General features: G+C 35.4%; 1 protein-coding gene across 1 annotated transcript in view; it reads right to left on the bottom strand.

Moving 5' to 3' along the window:
* Window positions 1-22,502, bottom strand: part of LOC116277674 (uncharacterized) — a 294,446-nt gene that overhangs the window by 75,346 nt on the left and 196,598 nt on the right. The window contains exon 5 of the mRNA XM_072970829.1: window positions 15,584-15,675. Coding sequence (XP_072826930.1) covers window positions 15,584-15,675 — 92 coding nt within the window. The remainder of the gene's footprint in view (window positions 1-15,583; window positions 15,676-22,502) is intronic.

Genomic DNA, 22,502 nt, shown 5'->3' with positions numbered 1-22,502 from the left:
GGTTAAGTAAATGGTATCTTTGATAATGGTATATGTTACAAACCAAAATCAAAATTATTAGTCCAGGGACTCTGGTGGAAGCTGCAGTCAAAGCAAGTTTTTTTTGTTTTTGTTTTTTTTAAGGCCTAGGATGTCATTTGAATATATCTCTGCCTTTTGCTGACTTGTTAGTGGTAACTTCATTGTGGCAGTTTTCCTGTTTGCTTATGAGGGAGAAATGTTTATTATTATCTAACACCATGGAGAACATAAATACAGACTCCAGTAGCTAATGGTCGGGGTTGGCACTTGATTGAGGTTAACTTCAGATAACCAGCACTTGGCAGACAGGATAATGTTTAAGTCCAGCCCACTGGGAGGTATATAGCCCTGGTGCAGGGGGTAGTATGAGAACCCTGGGACACAACTGCACCAACTGCTCCAAGACGGTACCCAGCTACAGACAGCAGATCGATCCAGTAGCTGGGTTTTTAATGTCTTACCTTTATAGTATAAAAGTAGTACAGGTATATACTTTTGGCCATCAAAAGGCTATCATACATTGCAGAACTGAAATTGTAGCACACAGCTTCACTGGGAGTCTAGCATCTGCTGTACAGAAAATACAAAAGAACACGCTCTCCTTGGCAACAGAGAGTAGATGGTGAGAAGGCATTAAATGCAGAATTTCCTAGATATGTCATAGCATCATTCTAAATACTTTTTATTAAAAATCTATCTTTATGTCCTATAACTTCACGTTTGGGTCACATTTGTAGAATCAGTCATCTGTTCATATTGGGTTCACATTTATAGGATTTTGTTAAAATACACATCTTTGTCTCTGGTTACAGAGCTTGGACAACAATTTGTAAATGTGACTAAATGCAAGGAAGATTTATGGTGTTGTTTGTGGAATGGTTTACTTAGGTATGGTACCCATATACAATACGTCTTGGTAGACTGAGGAGAACTTTGAAATTATTATGTGTATCTCTGAGGAATTCTTTGGCTACATTTTGGAAAACTCAGATACTAACCAATTCTTCTGTGGGAATTATCATCAACAATATACATAAAATCTACTCTGGCATTATGTGATGGTTAGACTTGTTTATATGAGCATCTAAATTAATCTAAAAGATGTAACAAAATATGCTGTTAGTCTTATAAGGGTCCTCCTCTACAAATGCTTCATAGGTAAGCAGAAAACCCTAAAAATATTTTAAGCGCTTATTTTTTAAAAAATTTTTTAATGGATAATAATTGATCTGGTTTCAGCTATCACTAGTAGAGTGAAGGGAAATAGATCTGGTGGGACCAATTTCTGAAAGCTCGCTGCCGACTTTTCTTCTAGCCATTGTGATGATATTTCCACACAGCCGTGTAAACTGCTAAAGCTAAGCAGAATTATGATCTTATTTGGACACATCTAACTCTGCCATTTTTGTGTGGACACGGCCCTGGCCAACAGTGATTTGATTTTAGATGGAGTCTGACAAAAGGCAGAATGTGACAAAGGTGAAATACAGGTGGACTCACAGGGAATCAGAGGTGCCACATTTCTTTTCCTGTCAGGCTCTTTGACTGTGACCTGCTTGAGGAGGCAGAAAACTAAAATGGAAGAAAGGTCTGAGAATTCAGAAGTCTCAGGGAGAAAATACTGCTAATAGATAGAATGGCCTTTATGGATTTTACTCATGTTTTGTGAACTGTTGTAGAGTTAAATTTTGAGAGAAGTAGCACGAATGTTCTTAACTGTAGACTTGCTATAGTGTGCTTTGGTAAACAATTTTAATGCTAAGGTTAATTAGGGAAGACGGTGCAGGGAAATCCATTTGTGTTGTAAAGAATAAATGCTAAGTGCAGAAGGCTAGGGCAAGGAGAAGAGAAACTATTTTGTATTATTCCTGGGTTTTGCTTTTTTTTTCTATAAAGATTTCTCTGTTTTCGGGTCTACAAAGTTATTCCATTATATCCTGTTTCATATTTTCTAGGTCAACAAGAAAAACTGTTCTCTCAGGAGTCACTTGATGAAAAAAAAAAATGTGTTATGTCCAAAAAGTAGAAGGCCTATCTTTTTTTCCTAACCTGGTAAGCTTCTATTTGTGGATGACAGTTCTTATATTTGTACTGTTCCAGCTGCTGGATTCCTAAGAGTAAAATGTGAGAATGGAGCACAAAGATAATTCCAATGAGAAAATGAATCAATTAATGTTAAAATCTCTGAAAGTTTGATTTCTTGAAAATCCTTGTAAGTTTCTCTGATAATAAACACATGCCTCCTCTCTGAAGAGCACAGAATAGGGAGAATTTCAGTCCTCTTGATTCTGAAGTTTTCTAATATATTAAAAGGAAATAATGAAACTGTCTTACTCTTAAGTGACAATGGTGCTTTTTTAAAGTACATTATCACTTTATTTTAAATTATCCCCAAACCCAAAGTCACCCTTGCTTTCCCATACCTTATCTAGTCTTTAGCTGTAAGGTAAATGTTTTTTTCTCTGAAAATTTCTTCTCTGAATTCCTTAGCATAAGCATATTTCATTTTAAAATCAGCAAAATTAATATTAGTCTTATGTTTTTGTTTTAATTGTTTATATCTTAGTTATTTCAAATCTAGGTCTTTTGCTTCAGTGCCACTGTAATTAACTCCCTTGAGGGCAGAGCTCAAGCCCTAAGGGGGGGGAGGGTAAATGATATGCTTTCAGGTACTCCCCCAAAAGATGTCTTAAGCTCTCTGAGTATCTTTAGTCTCACAAGTAATACTTCTGCTTAAAATAGTCTCTTTGATGGAAATATGGAAAATTAATTCTGTTAATTCTTTAAATTCTTTGTAAATGGATGTATTAAAATATTTTAAAATAAATTTGTGGATAGGTAGGAGAAGACAGGCTCTGAGTGCTTTAAGACAACGGACAAAATATGGTAACTGTAGCAATGAACAAAAACTTAGTGGCTGTTTTCCAATTTGTTTCAGATTTAACCACATACAACTATTAGTGTTGACTTCAATATATTCTATTAGGCTGGGTGGAAAGCATTCTAGTATCATGTATATTGTTTATATTTTTTAGAATAAAAACACTCACTGAAAAGTCAAACATAAATCAGTATTTTTATGGCAGCACTATCTCCCATCTATTTTTTCCAGTGTTAAATACCCAATATTAAAATATAGCCTCTTTATTTCAGGAAGCAGACATTTTACATTGAAAAGAAATTGGTGTCAAATTCTAAGAAGTAGTTGATTTTTTTCTTTCTAAAGTTGATTTTCTTTAATTTGATGACATATTTAAAGTGTGGCTACAGCGAAGTACTGTCGTTAATAGAAATAAAATATTGCAAAATATCTGAGAAACTGATACTTAGGACTAGTTTATGAAAAATTCAATTGCCTCTCTGGGGACAGATCTCAATTACTATTCTTAAGAACTGAGCAAGATGAAGATAATCTAATGTAAGAGGTGAGTTACTTTATAATTAAGAGTTCTTTACCTTTTGACTTGTCTTTAGGAAAACCTGGCTCTTTTAGACAGGGAGTAGTGTTACCACAGCCCAAAGCATCTTTGTCTTAGTGACTGCTGCTGTTCTGAGAAGTGAAAAAAGGCACTAGCAGTACTGAAAGGTCATGGTCAAACTTTAAATGCACTTAAGAATCATGCTAATAATTTAGAACAAATACACTAACCTCAATATGTGTCATCTTTCTAGTATTAACTTTAATGCTCTGGCTGGATGATAAGACATTAATGCCAGACTCACCTACATGTAAAGACAGGTTGATTGTATTGCTGTATTCTTGTGTTTATTACGTTTGTATAGGGAGAAGAGAGCAGCAAGAAGCCTCGTGCTTTGCGGAAGAGCGGCTCTCATCCTGAGTTAGGAACTTGTGACCAAGTGACTGCACTGGAGAGCGTGTTTCAGGCAACTGGGAAAACGCCTCTTCTACCTCCGTGTTTCCTTTCACGGACACGTTTGGCAGAGCTTCTTTGCTGTTTTTCTCTGGATACCTGATTGTTGATAGTCTGTTATGTCATGACAGTGGTGACAGTATCTGATACACACATTGATGACAATGTGGCACGTGCCTCTTTCGAAACGCTTGATGAATGGAGAGGGAAGAAATTCACTGCACCTCTTCAGACCTTCAGATCTGTTTACAGATCTTCAGAAGATGTTTACAGTTTTAACATTTTCCAGCACCCTTCTCTTCTATAAACAGTTGTATTTGTACATAAAGGATATGTTTACTAAAATTAAGTGGTGCCATCTAAGAAGTGAGCTATATAAATAATTTGAAATGAGTAATTTATCTTTTTCTGTTTCCTAGCTGTACACAATTCTCAGTCTGTTTAGTTACCCTACCTATGTTTCTATTCCTTTAATATTATTTCATTTGATTTCATTCAATTTATCATTTCTGCAAAAATCAAATATTAATGTGGATCAAACACACATATAAGAAAGGATTTTTTACCTTCAAAGGCCAGTCATTGACATATGTTGAAACTAGCAATTGAGAGGTTAGGGGGTGACCAGAAGAACATTCTTAATAAAGGATATATTTTTTCTCATGAGTGATATTCATTTAGTCTATATAAATGTTTTGGTTTTGGTGTTACTAGAGATATGCTTTTATTGTTTACCAAGATCAATATTTTATTTTGATATAATAGCATCTTTAGGGGTTATACCTAAGAGTAGTAATAATGACATTTGGTAATGTTTATCTTTTATTTTAAAGTCTGTGGCTATTTCCTCTTAAACCATTTTTTCATGTTTTTCATGTGGAATGTAGAACAAAAAGGTAATAAATTTGTCTTTTGTCAAGGCCTCAGGGGAAGTAGCTTGAGAAAGTGAGTTGACATAATATTTATTTCTTCTCTTTGATAAAGTACATTATGTTTATCAGCTTGTGAATCATTTACAGAGTGAACGTCAATTTGATGGTTTAACAAGTCTATTTCCCTTTCAATAAATACCTGTATTATGTTTAGTTATTGTTATTCACCACAAGGTTATTTAGTGCCTGAAACTGGTCATGTGGGCTCTCCAGATGCAACTAAACACTTTATTAATTTGTATGCAATTGGAGATTAGAATACAGTAAAGTTATTGCAGGAGAGTGATTCATTCCACACTATTTAAGAAACTAAAGGAGCACTTTGATTTCAGAGCCAAATGATTTTTTAAACTATTTAATTTTGAAGAACCGCAAACTTAATATGTGACTAATCTGATTCTTGTATTTTCTCCTCTGCTATGACAAGAACGGAACCAGCAGCTCCTTTGTGCGCCTCAGTAAGGATAATAAGAATAAAACCATCCAAGATATTTTGCAAAGCTTGCCTTTCTCCTGACTGTTTAAGAGTGATATTTATGAACAACGTGTTTATATAGTTACAGGTAAATATGAAGACACAGATGGGCTACTGATACCAATGCCTCGCACATATATGGGTATATATGTAGGCTATGTGTGCAGATATACATTTTCAGATTATTTTGTTCTGAATAATGAATAGTTATTTCTATGAGAGGATATTTTTACATCTATACACATATATGTGTGTGGGAATGGGTGCGTGTTTATGTGAGGGAGAGATATAATTGTGGTGTAATCATTTGTGATCAGTGTTCAAATGTTTTGTTATTTTTCTCCTTTTATTGTCATGGAGTCCTGCGGTTTTGGAGGGTGGTCATATGAACTGAAAAACATAATGGTAACTTCCTTGACTGCAGTATATTTCCAGGAATAGCCTGAATAATAATAAGGGCTGTGCTGCTTTGACATCTGATTTTTTTCTGTTAAGACAAAATATGCTCAATTCAGTACATATGTTTTGAGGTGATAAAAAGAGGTTTTCAAGTGCCCTGGCCAAATGCTAGGGCACTTGAAAGCCTCTTTTCTTAATATTAGAAAACTAAGTCCTAGATAATATATGCATCACTGAAATAGTTTCAGATTTAATGTTAATTTTCATTCTTCCCATTTACTTCAGGCTAACAAGTTCCTGGAGAAATGCTGGATACTGAAATTTTGCTCAGTAGGGGCAGGGAAAGTCTTCAGTGAGTTTGATTCTGTTTTGTTATTAAAGATGTTTAATGATCCTCAGTGTCAAAAAGGAGAAAAATATTCCTCTCCTCACTTTGTTACTTGTACCTTTTCCATGCTTTGAGAGGCAGAGGCTTGGGGAGGAGAAGATGACTTCCCTTTCATTTCTCTCCTAACCATGTAAGCAGCTCCCTCTGTACACATGGACTGTGTGCTACAAAAGTCCTGGAGTCTTCCTTTCAACACAGAATACTTTCCACAACAGCTCACTTTCTCTTTAGGCTTCACCTCTATTTTCCATTCTTTCTCTAATGATCCTAAAGATAAGCCTCCTCCTCTAAATGCTGCTAGTCTACATTCACCACTTATTTTAAAAATCAGGTAGACAAACACAAATACTACATGGTATCACTTATATGTGGAATCAGAAAAAAAGGTCAAATTCATAGAAGCCAATTAGAAAAGTGGTTGCCAGATGCTTCGGGGGGTGGGGTGGGGAAAATAGAGAGAGGTTGGTAAGAGTACTGTCAATTCGTTCTAAGATGAGTAAGTTTGGAGACTCTAATGCATAAACACGGTGACTATAGTTGACAATACTGTATTGTGTAACTGAAATTTGCCAAGAGTGTAGAACTTAAATGTTCCCAGCAAAAAGCAAAAATAAAGTAAATATGTCAGATCATGGGCGTGTTAATTAAGTTGATGGGGAGAATTCTTTCACATTGTATACAGATATCAAATCATCACATTAGATACTTTAAATATCTTACAGTTTTGTCAATGATACCTCAAAGCTGGAAAAAACCTGCTTATACAGATATGTGGAGCCAAAGAAATGGAAATAATGGCATCAATGTAGAGTACATAGCAAATAGTAGAAATTATAAACACTGACACTTTGAAATTGGAGTTCTTGATGAGTATCATACTTTATCTCTTGGACTACCATTTTAACTTTGGAGCTATCATAAATACTTTTAAGCCCAGTCTTCAGAAATGTTCACATTCTCATAGACACATTACAGTAAAAATAATTTCACAGGAGCTGCATATACTATACCGATAAAGTTAATTATGAATTAACTATTTATGCAATATAATATGAATTATATTATAAGCCTTGAATTTATGCTTCTAAATGTATGTTTGATACATTTAGTTAAAAATGTTTGTGACTCCATGATAAACTCAAATTCAGCGTATGAACTTGAAGACTTTTTCCCTAGTTTTTCCTGTTCTGCATTATCAATTAAAATGATAAGCTATAATTTCTGTTAATAAGTAGAATGTTGATTTACTTTCAGGCAATGCTTTCATTTCTTTATTTTTTCTATTTACCAATCTATTTTTGTGATTTTACCACCATTTTGTTAGCCAGGTTGATCTTAAGTATAAACAAACTTGGCAGTCACATATTTGGCGTGAGTTAAGGTACTTAGGGCAAAATTCCTGCTCCAAACTTTCTTCCCCAATGGGCCTGCCATCAATCTCACCATCATGAGTTAACTTGTTGAAGATGATGGTATGTCAAAAAGAGACATTCAAACTTCTGGAGGAGTTTTTTAGTTGAAAGCAATTGTGTGTGTGAGTGCCTTTAGGTTATGTCTTCTTTTCCCCACAGCAATTCTAAACATTCACTGTACTTCATCAAGTCTCTATACTTTGTGGTCGGTATCACATCACAGAGAAAACTCAGATCACGTGAGAACTCCCTCAGTTTCCTACCCCTATCTGTGCATCTGCACTTATCCAATCACACTGAGGGTTTACTCCATTCCTCCTCCTCCTCCTCCTATTCTCTCCTTAACACAAACTTTTGTCCCATAACCCAAGTAGAACTGCTCTTCTAAAAGTTGCCAGTAAAATCAACTTTACCAAATTCTAAGTCAAGTCTCATTCATTATTTACTTCACCCTCTAAAAACATTTAATGCAGCTGATTACTTCTTGAAAAACCATGTTTTCTGGCCTTTCAGGATTCCTTACTCCTCTGATTTTTCTCCTACTTCACTGGTGGTCACTACTCAGTCTTTGCTGGTTCTCCACTTCCCACAGCTAGAGATTAGCTTTCCTCTGTTCTCTATTTATTCTCACTTACTGTGTGGTATCAGACATACAAATGGCCAATAGGCACATGAAAAAAATATATATGGCTAATTATCAGAGAAATCAAAACTACAATGAGGTATCACCTCACACCAGTCAGAAAGGCCATCATTCAATAGCCCACAAATGATAATTACATGGCTTTACATACATTCCGACAACTTGAATTTCTACCTTCACGTATTCTCTTCCTTGTCTACTAGCCGCATATTGGACTGCCTAGCAAGCATCTTTACTTGGATATTTAATAGTAATATCTAATTTAGCATATCTAAGAACATCCCCAAATTGGCCCAATCCTGTACTTCCTTCAGTCTTACCTATCTGAGTAAATGGTACTTATATTGACCTGGTTGCTCAGTCTAAATATTCAGGACTCATACTTGACTATTTCTTCCCATGAATCCAGTCCAGTCTAATAATAAGATGCTTAAGCTCATGTTTCAAGTTATATTCCAAATTTTACCATATCTTACCAAATCCACAGCTATCACCCAAGTCCACACTTCCAAACTCTTTCACGTGGATCAAAGTACTATTTTAAGTACTATGGTAGACACACTGTACAGGTAGCCCCCTGATTCCTCCTTTCTAGTGTTTCCTACCTTGGTTAATATCCTGCTGTGGAGCGTGAGCAGGAAATGTGACTTAATTCTAACTAATAGACTGTACAAAGTAATGGGATGTCACTTCCATAATTATAATCCATAAAACCGTAATGTTCATCTCTTGAGGAGACTTTCTCTTTTGAGGGGGGGGCTCTGAGGAAGGAAACAGCCATGTTGGGAAGGCCCACATGGCATTGAGGGGTAGGCTCCAGGCAAGTGCCACAAGAAACAGGCCCTCAGTCCAAAATCTCACAAGGAATGAAGTGTAGGCAACTATATGGACTTGAAAGCAGATCCTTCCTAGTTGAGACTCAGACAAGACCACAGGCTAGGGTAAAACCTTGATAGCAGCTTTATGAGACCATGAAGCAGAGAACCCAGCTACGCTATGCCCTGACTCTCGACCCACACAAACTGAAATAATAAATGTAAATTGTTTCAATACACTCAGCTTGTAGCAGTGCTGTTGTGCAATACTACTAGTCTCCTGTCATGGACCTGTTCCTTCTCACAGTCTATTCTCCACAGAGCAGGCAAGTAATTTTTTTTTTGACCAAGTTGTTACCAAATGATCTTAATTGTTTATATTTGTCAATTTATTAGTTGAAAAATATATAAGTTCCTTTTTTGTATCAAACTGTACATTAAGGTTAATGATACAACTATGAATGATGCTGTCTCTTATAATACTTGCCTATAACTGTATCTCCATTTCCTCACCTCCGATTCAGTTTTCAGCACAAGTTGTTATTTCACTCAAGTGTCTCTTGCCACATTTGAGGTCCTAAAATGTATTGGAAACAGCCTTTCTTTTCATGCTATCAGTGTTCTCCTTTCTATTTTGCCTTTCTCTCTGAAATGCCATCCTAAACGTCCTTAAAGTTTCCTTATTCTCCTTTCCTTGAATTGGTTTTGTTCTTTGATTCCTACAACACTTTTTTTTCACTTCACTGCCCTTTCGTTCTTACCTTTTAAATATCAACATCCCTCCTAGGTCTGTCTCCTTCTTGCTATACGCTCTTCCTGAGTGGCTTCACTGTTATATATTTAGCTAAAAGTTTCAATTGTATAAACTGAGGACAGCCCTATTTCCTTATTTTCAGATATTACTATCTGATGTGCTGGAAACAGCTGTACTTATTATAATGAATTATACTTTGTATCTTCTAATTACCTCCATTGGTACCTGTACTCTTCCTGATCTCCACATGTATCCACCAACTATCCAAGCATGCAAGCCAAATCTTTCGGTGTCACCCTCAATCCCCACCCTACCTTAAAACCACCTACCCGCCTCTCCCATATAAACATTCAGTGGATCATTACACCTAATTCTTATAGTAATAGATATCTGAGGGTTCATCTCTTTCTTCTATTTCTATTGTTGAGTTCTGGCTGGAGTTAAGATTTTAAAATATTTTCTATGCCTCTAGTTTTCCCTTCTTTATAATTCTCAACTTCTGCACTATCGTCAGGTTGATCTTTCAAACATGCAAACCATTCTAGTGGCTTCTCATTACTCGTCTACTGTATTATGATAGTGTCCAAATGCCTTAATACATTGTGTAAGATCATTTGTAGAGATAGTCCTTCTTGTATTCATATAATGAGGTAATTCAGCATTCTTGTCCTCACTGCAGGGCTTTGCAGATATTCTTTCTTCTTCCTGAAAGACACTCTACCTTGTCCTCTTGACTCATTTCAAGTGACTTACTATCTATCTCAGAGAGAGTGAAACAGTCTCCTTTATAGATTTCCCAGTTATTTCCATCCCTTACTTCCACACTGAACCAAGATTTTCCTCTATGCTTTCAATGTATGTTATTTACATACTTCTTATAGTACTCAGCATACATTACTTTAGATGTTTGTTTAGGTTCTCTCCCTTTAGGCTGTAATCTCCAAGAGATCAAGGATAATGTAGGCATAAATTTCTGAATCCTCCATTAAGACTGGCACATTGTAGGCACCAAAGAAATAGTTTGTAGTTTTAAAGTAAGTGTTGACAAATTACATTCTTTATTAGCCATTTAATAGTCTAGTCCCAAATAGCTACCTCAGGAACTAGCCAGCTACTTAGGAGGGATGAAAGGATATGAGATGTAATGCAGAATAGTTTGAATTAAGGAGAAAGGTTCTTGAATATGAAAAAGCGGACTGGAAGTGAGGAAAAGTACAGCAGTGAAGGGTCTGGCATTCAGAGCTCAGTACAGTAGGCAGGAACAAGAGAGAGGATACAGAAGAATAGAAATGCAATCACACAGAGAAGGATGGAGTGGTACTAATGAAACACTCAATGTGCTTCTTCTACTTCACAATCTCTCAGACCCAACTGAAGGCCCACCTTCACTTGGATGATAAAAGTCACAGTCAGCATCAGTGATTTACTATTCACTCACTTTTCTAGTTCATTGCCAACCACTGAGTTATGACTTGTCAAAAGTAAAATGTAGATAAAGGCAAAGACATTGCTTTTAAAGCTGTATGACTTTAAGAGTGGAAAGACTGATACATCAATTGATGGAATGTTGGCTATAATCCAGTGCTCAAATTACAGACACCGATATCATAGATGGCACACTGAAACTCTGTTAGCCATGCATCCTGGGTCATATAAGAACAGAGAGGTCAGGGCTCAGCATTTGATGCTGTACTGTGCTGTAGTGCACGGCTCTGCTCCTTGTTCCATGAGTGCTGCATGCCTCATTGATTAGTACAGTGCCTGCATTAGGTATTTATGATACATTCTTTTATTTACCCAATGGATGTCAGAGTCAGAAGGGGGTCCTTAGAGATTTTTTTCAGATAATTTGTTTAAACATGAAGAAACTCATATGCAGAAATTTAAATTTCTTATCCAATATCAATGCCAAGTTAGGACCAAGACAAGGAGCAGAACGCTTGAAGCATATTTCTCAATGTCATGGTCTCCCCATTGCTTTTACTTTCATTTTAATGTTTAGCATTTCACAGCTTAGTTTTCCCTCTCACCCATCCAAGTATTCACGTCACATTGCCCAGAGTAATTATTCTCTAACCCCTTGAGATTTTTTTGGCTGCAGTTCTGAAAACAGTACCTTGATAATATCAACAGTATAAACTTTTCATTTGGAAAAATTATTGGTAAACTTTCCCTGAACTTTAGTCTATCACTTTTGAAAGAAAGATTTTAATACGAGAGAAAAATTGTAAGATCACAACTGTCAAACAATAATGCAACTTCTTGCTTCACAGATTAAAGAGCTCCTAATTGCTAAAAGCATTTAGAAGCTGGCCACCTGTCAGAATATCATAGAGGAAATTGCTATATTGGCTGGGAATTTAACTGGATGGATTTTCTGTGACCGTTGATTCTATAAAGGAAAGCAATGATCATCTAAATCTCAAAATGGATTACTGGCTTAAGGTTATTAGTTCAAACATGAATGAGAAGGAGTGGGCAAGCAGTTCCTTCTCAGATACTGCTAGTAATGGCAATTTTCTACCTCCAAAGAACAGTCTTAACCATAAGCTGGCTATCATTTTGTTACATCCCAATAATTCCAAAGATCAGAATAATTAACATTTAAATTAGGATTTTTGTTGTTGCTGTTTATAAATAAAAGAAAGCAACTTAAAATATCTTAGGCACAAAGAGGAAATATAATGAAACAGACAGGTCATGAAAGTCAAAGATAAGAAATCAGCTGGACCTTGGAACAGCAGTCAGACCAAAAAGCTGAAAATTGCTCTCGTCTTTCATCTTTACTTCCCTCATGTGCTTCTCTCTTCTCTGTTTCTACGAGTTGACTTTCTGTGCTTGTCTAGTCCACATAGAGAACAAATAAAAGCCACTATGCCATTTCCAATGCTTGATTTACCTTCCTTTCTGTAATCCACAAATACTTCCCTGGGGAGAAAACGCTGAGCCTCTTGGGTCCAGTCTCATAAATCATAGCCTTAGGGTCAGGGTCAACAGTATTTGAGGACTTTCGAGTTATAACTGAGGTCATGGGATGGGTTGTTAAGGAGTTTATCAGGATCCTGGAAGACACTCCATACAGGTATCAATTATACCTGGGCATAGTTCTTTACCAGAATATGCATATCCATGCCCCATTCTTAACATTAAGCCAGGATCTCCAGTGTATAGTCTCAGAATTGGGATTTTGAAGAAAGAACTTCCCCATGTGATTATGATAAATACCTTTACCCCTTATTAGAAGTCATGAATCAAATGTATTTGAAAATTAGCAAAATAAAGTAGATCTAGAACTAACTCCGTTTCTTAACTCAAGCACTCTGGATGTCACATGTGAAGTGGACCATATCTGTCAGGCAACACTGGCATAGAACCTTTGATTCTAGGATGATTATTTAGCATATGTAAATCTTAGACTTGAGTCTGTGCTTGGATCAGTGGTGAGATGGGATTAGGAGGAGGGGATGTAAACTGTACTAGCGCCCAGCGAACCCATGAAAAAGTACGTTATAAATTAATAAAAGAAATTTAAAATAGTCTTTTGCCATTCAAATGCAAACTTACCCAATATGGGTTTCCTTGACACTATTTCTCTGGCTCTGTGTGTGTGTGTGTGTGCGCGTGCGCGCATGGTGGGGGGTGTTTGGGAATAAAATGGAATTGGTCTGTCTGGATCCATGAGAAATTTCTAAACCACAACATCCAGTTTTCTCTGAGAAATGTTCTTATTCTTTCTCTTTTGTCATGGAATTGGTTACACAGGTTTCCAGCCACTCCAGAGAGGACCAACTGTATTCTCTGTATGCATCTCATAATTTTCTTTCCTACCTGCATTCTCTTAACATGACACACTATGAATGAAACCAAAGCATTAAAGCAAACGCTATAGAAGCTTACCTATATTAATTTTGCCTGTTTGATTATGGAAGATAATTTCATCTTATAAATAGAAAAAAAAATACATTTTTAAAGTAAAGTCTATTTTTCACACTATTTTCCCCCAGAGGACACTTAAAAGCCTTTCCATTCAAAACTTTTTAAAACATACTTTTCCAACACCTTGAGAATTTTTTTGAAGGTTAGAGAAAACATTAAGCTTTCAAGGGTCAGTTTAGACCTATGCAAGGTCACTACTAATTCATTCAGACTGGCAAACACTTAAAACAGCTATAGATGAATATAAACCAAGACCTTTATGTAAAATATTTAATGAAAGGAGAGGAACAGTTATTTTGCAATCTATTCCAAAATATAATACAAGGATCAAACTTTACTTATTTTTGTGTCTGTATTCTTAGCATGGTGTCTTGCATGTAATGTTTCATTTTATTTGAATAGATTGTATCATGCTATTACATTTTTTAAAATTAAAAAAAGGCATATTAATTTGTCTTAATGATTCAGAGATACCTTGATGCCTTCTGGTACCAATCTACTTTTAGTAATGATAGGAAGTTACGCTATTATTTACTTTAAACTGAGAAATTAAAAACACAGAGAGCAGTGCAGAAAATTCCCTTAAGTTTATAATCATTTTATATTTGTTCTAAATTTGATTGCAGAAATAACAGCGAGCATTTCTTCTGAGTAATTAAAGTCACTATAGTTTGGGGTTAAACTCTAGCAATAATTCCTCAAATTCAGAATGATAGTGAATTTTAAGGGCAAGTATTAGTAGTGAGAGGAGAACAGGGAGGCAATGGCACCTGTAAGAAGCATCCTGGGGCCTCACCTGTGGATGTAGGTCTTTGTTTTTATAAGCTGGGTTGTTGAATATAGAGGAATTCATTTTATTATCTATTTGTTCATATGCCTGAAATATTTTGAAATTTGGTGCAAAAAATATTTTTAATTGACCCTGTATTCTGTCAAATATACAATTTAGGCTTAAAATTGTGCTTATTAAAAACAACTAAAACAGAAGCAACTTCAACAGTTATAACCGAAGACAGTCTACTTATTTTTTTCCTCCCTTAATAAACCACTTCAAAAAATTACATAACACTCTCTAGTTATATTTTTAAAGGAAATTTTAATGTCACTTTTTTTAATAAGGGCAGTAATTTGCATTATAAATAAGATAGTAAAATTAATCTTTGCTATTTTCTGGGTTTATGTTTATGTCTTAGTAAAGCAGAGTGACCTACACTAAATGAAAATGATAATAGCTGCCTTTTATTAAGGTCTTATTATGAACCAGACCTAGTTCTTATTAATCATTTTTCTTATAATAACCCTGTGATTTAGACGTTATTAACCTAGCTTTACAAAAGGAAAAACACTTAGGCAGAGAATGATTAATTTTTTTTTCTTTCAGATTTGTACAAGTAATATGTGACAGATCCAGATTTCAAACAAAGGTCTGTCATGTTCCAAAATGTCTGCTCTTCCTTCATAAATAAAATGTCCCACCAATAAGAGTTACCACTGGGCACCAGGGGTCATTGATCCTGCCCTGTGGTTACTCATAAGCATGGGGCATTGTGGAGTGGAAAACAAAAATAATCAACACTAAAGAGAAGCTCTATTGGGATTTCCTAGTGATGATGAGCTCATTATAAAAGAAGGAACAACTTTACATTCTAATACAGTTGGTAGAAATAGGAGTCCTCCCCTTATAGGAAGAAATGGATGACTGAGATGTTCCAAATAATGCAGTTCTGACTTTCAATGATATATAGAATCATTATTGTTACAGCTAACATCTATTGAATATTCACTATGTATCAGCCACCATCGGTACTGCTTTATATAAATCATCTCTCTGAATTTGCAGAACACACCTTACAGTACATGCCAGCATTACCCTCTCATCTGTGAGTGAGCAAACTGAGTCTTAAAGAGGACTTGGAAGCTATTCAAAGCCACAAACCTGCGGAAAAGTACAGAAGGGCATCTCGGCACAGGCAGTCTGACTCCAAACCTCTTGCTCTGATTCTCCACAAGGCACTGCCTTCATCCTGCCTGTGTGTATAGATGCAGAAAAACCATACAAAGAGACAGAGATAGAGATGAGTGCTACCAGTTATTCAAGCTGTTTATATTTACAGATCCAGCTAAGGGCCATTGTACAGTGTTAAAATGTTTTTACTCTTTGATAATTTTGATTCCAAAATTCTAGTCTCAGTTTGCCAGGGAACCAAAGATTACAAGTATATACTGTGAAAATAATTTTAAATATTTGGATGTTACTGGAAACTGCCAAGTTCTTAGATACAAACTACCAAGCTTTTCCTCTTTTTCCTTTTTCTATATTTTACAAGGTAACAATCCTGTTGATAATGTCTTTGGAATGGGATATACTGCAAAAAGAGGACAAGGTTAAGTTTAAGTTTTGCATTTATGGAATATTTGTAGATTGAATGAAATTCTTCTCTGTAGCCAAATGAGAATTTAGCTCCCATTAAAGGCTGAAAAGAGGCTGTAGCTTTATGAGTCTAGCATTGTTATGTTAAAATGTTTTGGTCCATTTTCATGATTATAATTAATAACATATATTAAAAAATTAAGAAGTTTCAACTGTAATTTACTGTGGCTCAGAGCATAAGGCCATGAAGGATTTCTCAGTTCTTCTTGTGTAAATGTTGAATAAATGCTGAATTCTTTTGGGAAATAACTTGAATATCCATTGATTTTACTAGTACAGTAATTAAATATATTCCCTAAGGAAATATACTTTAGCATGTTGGCAATCTGCCTATTATCTGTGCATCTTGGGCCAGGTAAGCTGTTTCCTAGTCATTAACCCTGGGGTTGCTCACGGTCCTTACCATTATTACCTACAGATGAGGATCTGTGTCTTCCATTTCTCTTTGAAGTTCATATATATTTTCCCTAAACATCTTTTCTGCTATGTTGAAATCGTATAATATTTACAAAAACTCAGGGGAAACATAGAATATAAAATTTACTTAGGATTTACATTATGATTTAGCAAAGGGTTCCCTACTAATATTAATAATGATAACTTTTAAAAAAGCATTTAAAATCTTCTAGTAGTGTTAACTGCTTCCCGAAAACAAGAGTATATATCTGGATTATTCTTCACTTTCCCCCCTCTGTTTTCTATCCTAAACACTTTCAATTTTCTCTACAGTAAGTGCTATTGGGCAGAGGGGGGTTAATAAAAGGCTACATTCCTGCCTCTACTGATTTTATATTCTATTGTATAATATCCATGAGTTTTCCCATTTTTCTGGAGCATGGATCCCCTGTTTGACAATAAGATACATTTCACATTTCTGATTTTTTGGACTCCGTAGGTTGATGTTGAAGACTTTTATATAATACCATACTTCTTGTCTAAACTGTTTTTGGTCTTCATAATAATAGAAAGGCTTCAGTATAGAAATGATTACTGGATGCCTACCAAGTGTGGTTGGCACTGTCCATGCCAGACGTGCCTGCCTTTAGGAATCTAGAATTAAATATTTGGACTAGTGAATATAAAATTACAATGGAATTAAATAAGTGTAATAATAGAGAAGTATAAGAAGAATCACATACGAGCGACTCTTAACTCTTTTGAGGAGTAAGAGATGGACTTTATAGGAAGCTATCTGAAAGAACACTCAATCAGAAGGATAAGAGAGTATAATCTGAGAAGTCTATAAAGAGATTGATGGAAGGGTACAAGGTGGGAGACAAGAGAATGTTCCACAAAAGCGGAGAGCATTTTCAAACATAACAGGGCTTCTGGACTTCACTCAAGGATGTAGAGAGCTGGAAAGAGCATCATTCATACTTTCACGACATAAATCTGGACAAACTGAAACTCCATCACATTTCTTGTATTCACCGGGGAGCTGAGGTCATAAGGTAATCAACTAGCACAAAATCTAAGGAATGGCACCTGCAGGGAGAGACGGGACTCAAGTGCTTTTTTATCTAGAGAGATGCAGGTGGAAACTAGTAGAAGAATTCAACTAGAATAGTCAACAAATTGGTAAAGGAGAAGTGTGGGGAGACAGTGTGGGCTGCTGGAGGCCACAGATATAAGGGAACTGGCACATTTCTGTAGATTTTTCTCTCCATCATCCCCCTAAAAGTTTGAGAATACTGAGAAAGCTTCTGAATTAATACACACTTAGGTGAGAGGGAAGATCAGCTGCTGTGTGAGAACATAAAAATCTGCCTGGACCTTCTTTATCTCCTATTCAGAAAAATGCCTTATTCTATCATTGGAAGGGGTCAAAAAATAGACAACTTGGGCACTGGTGAAAATCCAATGTAGCTAGCAGAAATGAACAGGCAAAAAAATATACCAACAACTCCTCTAACGTGGGAGGAAGAATAGGGATACATGCTGAAATCACAACTAAAAGCTGAGGGGAGTCGAGAACAATGAGAAGGTCACGTGCTCCATACCAAGGAACACTTTGCCTAAAGCTGAAGCTTGATCAGATCATCAGTGAACACCCCTTTTCCACTCTGTTCATTCATAATTTAAACAGAATTTTGTAAAACAAAATCATATGATCACCTCAAAGGATAAAGAAAAATTATTTATAATTCAGTGTCCACTCATTATCCAAATTTTCAGCACACTAGAGAAGATATTTTTTTCCTTAACCTGGTAAAAGGCATCTATAAAAATCTACACGTGACGTGATATTCAATATTCAATGGTGAAAGTTTTCCCTTTAATTGGGAACAAGTCTGTTCTTACAACTCCTATTAAACATTGTTCTAGTAGTTTTAGTATAATACGGCAAGAAGGAAGAAAGAATATTTAGATTGGAAAGGAAGAAGTAAAACTGCCTCTATTCACAGATGACAGAATTGTCTATGTAGAAAATCACAAAAGACCTATACAAAAACCCTTAAAATTGCTAGGTGAGTTTAGAAGAGTCTCAAGATACAAAGTCAACATATCAAAAAAAAATTCAATTTTATCTCTGCTAACTAACAATTGGAAAAGTTTTAAAAAGCATCATTTACAGTCGCATCACAAAATGTATTTAGGTACAAATCTTAAAGAAGGTTCATGGATTTGTATGCTGAAAAGTACAAAATATTGATGAAAGAAATAAAACACCTAAATAGATGCAGAGATATGTCTGTGACTCAGAAGATTCAATGGTTTAAAGTGGCAGCTTTACACAAATTGATCTGTAGATTCAACAGAATCCCAATCAAGATTCCAGCAATCTATTTGTAGATATTGACAAGCTGTTGTAGAGTTTTCACATAAAGGCAAAGGAACTAGAAGAACCAAAACAATTTGAAAAAATAGTTTAATGACCCATACTAAAATTACAAGACTTAATTATAATTATTCACTAATCTAGGCAAGTGGATAAACACAGAACAAGAGAAGAGAATAGAAAATCAAGTAATAGACACACAAGTGCTGTCTACTTATTTTTGACAAGGATACGACGGCAGTTCACTGCAAAAGAATCATCTTTTCAACAAGTGACATTGGAATATTTATATATCTTTTAAAAAGTGGTGCTGGAACATTTATACATATATATGCAAAGAATAATAATCCGTAACCTGTATCTCATGTCTTGTACCAAAAATTAGCTCAAAATAAAACAGACTCAATAGAATATAAAGCCATAAATAGGTAAGAAGAAAACAGGGAAAATATTTGTGATAATCAGTCAGGCAAATATCTTTTCTTCCTTAACATATGATACCAAAATACAAACCATGCAATAAAAAACAAAAATTAAATTTCCTTAAAACTTAAAATATTTTGCTTTAAGAAAGACAATCTTAAGGTAATGAAAAGACAAGTCAAAGACTTGGAGAAAATATTTGCAAGCTATATTTTTGGTAAAAGTGCATGTTTCTAGAATATATAAAGAATTCTGAAAGCTTAACAATAACAAGCACTAAAGTCAATTGAAAAAAATAGGCAAAGGATCTAAATTGGCACTTCATCAAAGAAGATATATGGATGGCAAATAAGTGCAGAAAAAGATGCTCAACAGCATTAGTCACTAGAGAATGTGAACCAAAACCACATTGATGTATGACTATTCATATAATCAGTGATTAAAATAAGGACATATTGACACTACCAAGCTCTGGCAAGGCTGTGGAGGAGTGGGAACTTTCATACATTGCTGCTGCAAATGCTAAATGCATGGCCACTACAGATAATTGTTTGGCTATTTCTAATAAAGTTGAATAGACACCATATTACCACACAGTCCATCTCCTAGCTATTCATCCAAAAGAAATAAAAACTTATGTTCACATAAAAATCTTTCCATGGAAATTTATAATAGCTTTATTCAATCAATAATCACCACAAACTGGAATCAACTCAGATGTCCTTCAATAGAAGAACAGATAAACTGCCATACAGTCATCAAATGAATACTGCTTGGTGATATAATGGAAAACACTATTAATTCATGTAATGATATTGTTACCAAAGGCAGGTTCATGTGCCTGTCGCACCATGATGCCAAACAAACTGAAATATCAAGAGACTGGAGCAGGGAAATGTTTACTGCAGGGCGGAGCAAGGAGGACCTGGTGGCTCATGTCCAAGAAAACCTGAACTCCCAGAAGGGTTTCAACAAAGCATATTTAAAGGCCAGGTGAAGGAGGCGAGGTAGCAGGGTACATGATCAGCTTGTGCACAACTCTCTGATTGGTTGACGTTGAGGCAACAGAGTGGTTGACACTATCAACCCCTAGGAATCAGAAGGTCTGGGGGCCACGTGCTCTCAGTCGTCAAGTAGTTAATTTCTTCCCTTTGGTGGTGGCTTTTAGCATCTGAAAAACTCAGGAAATTTGCGTGAGATACTATTTCCTGGGTACTTCAGAGAGCAGCTGCATCAGAGGATATGGGGGGAAGGTCTGACCCTGGAGGGCCAGGGTCCTGCTCAGGTACAATATGAATGAACCTTAAATGCATTTTGAAAGCTTTGGCCAAACCCAAAGAGTTATATACTGTTTAATTCCATGTATATGACATTCTGGAAAAGACAAAAAGTGTAGGATTGAAAACAGACTAGTGCTTTTCAGTTTTGAGAATAGGGGAGAAATTAGTAACGGGCAATTCAAAACAACTTTGGGGGTGATGAAATTGTTCTGATTTATATTTGTGTTGGTAGATACACAGCTCTATGTGTTTATCAGAATCCACAGAACTATATACCACAAAGAATATGTTTTACTATATGTAAATAAAAACAAAAACAAGACCTGGAGACATAAATGAAACACAAACAGATAACCTAGCTGTTATTACCTCAATAACAAAGTAGGGAAGAAAGTAACTAGCCCAACTCATCTTTGGAAAATAGTATTTTGACTTAATACCATAAGACTGTGGACAAAAAGAACTGTTCACAAACATTGTACTCCAGCTAGTAAATTTTTTGCTCACAGAGTATGGGTCAGTAATTCTGGAATTACTTTACGTATGTAGTAGGTTCCAACATATATATTTTTTATATCTGTCTAATCAGAGGGACTAGAAGTAACATCATCATTATAAAAATGAGTACATCTAGCACCCAGATCTTGGTTCCTCAGTGCCATTCTTAATGAAGTAAACAAGGCCAACTTGGAAAAGTGGTTGACTGTAGGGCACAGAAAATATAAGACGAATCTGTAAGAACGAATGTACGGGTGTTAGAAAAGAAAGGATTATTTCAAAAAAGGATGAGGATGTGGAAAATGCACAGAAGCCAATCTGCAAGGGTTCCTAATAACTAAAGCTCAAAAATTGTTGAACAATTTAACACATAAAACAATACTGATTTTAACTCTTAAAATAAAAATGAACACACATGAATTTACAGTGATATAAATAAATAAATAAATAAATAAATAAATAAATAAATAAATAAAACAGAAGATCCTTCCTACTAAAAATAAAAATTAATATGGGGTTGAGGAAAAAAGAAAATCACCATCAGAACTCAGTATTTTTTTCTTCGGGCAAGTTCTACCAATTAATGCCAAAATTAGTGGGCAAAAGTTTAAGGAGCAACAGCTTATCTGCATAGTCTCAAAACATCTTTCTCAAGATGTTCATCAATTACAAATCAAAAATAGTAGTTTTACCATGGAAAAATCCTTAATCAGGTGGTTGAGATTAGTAACACCAGTAATAAGACATAGCACATCATGTACTCCCTCCTCACATGATGCACTAAGAAAGAGGTACCACTCTGTGATATTCTCACCAAAAATATATAACCTACATTTTACCACGAGGACACATCAGAGAAATTAAAAATGAAAGAAGATTCCACAAAATGATCAACCAGCAGTCTTAAAAGCGTTAGAACATTGAAAGATACTGAAAGACTGAGGAACTGTCACAGATAGGAGAAGACTGAAAAAAAAAAAAAAAGGACAACTAAATATATTATGGAAACTGGGATTAGATTTGGATCAGAAAAAGGACAGTGTAAAAACTGGTGAAAACAGCATGAAGACTGCAGTTTCCTTACCAGTACTGCACTAATGTTAATTTCATAGTTTTAATGAATGCGAGATAGTTATGTTAAGTTGTTAGCATTAGGAAAAGCTGACTGAAGAATATGCAGGAACTCTGGACTATTTTTTAAACTATTCTGTAAATCTAAAATTATTTTAACATAAAAGCCCACAGGCAAGATAGAGCTTGAGAAGCACTGAAAAGCCTGGGAAGTTAGATATAGTTGGTTTATGAAGTGTGACCTGGAAAGTAGGAAGCTGGAGAGCTAAGAAGAGATTAGAGTACACAAAAATATGCTATCCACTCAAAAATGAGAAGGAGTTTGGATTTTTTTTCAAGGAATTAACATAATGAGATTTGCATTTTGAAAACT

The sequence above is a fragment of the Vicugna pacos genome, chromosome 1, assembly GCF_048564905.1.
Source record: "Vicugna pacos chromosome 1, VicPac4, whole genome shotgun sequence".
Classification (NCBI taxonomy): domain Eukaryota; kingdom Metazoa; phylum Chordata; class Mammalia; order Artiodactyla; family Camelidae; genus Vicugna; species Vicugna pacos.
Note: the sequence above shows the minus strand (reverse complement) of the source record. Positions and strands in the feature narration are given on the sequence as shown.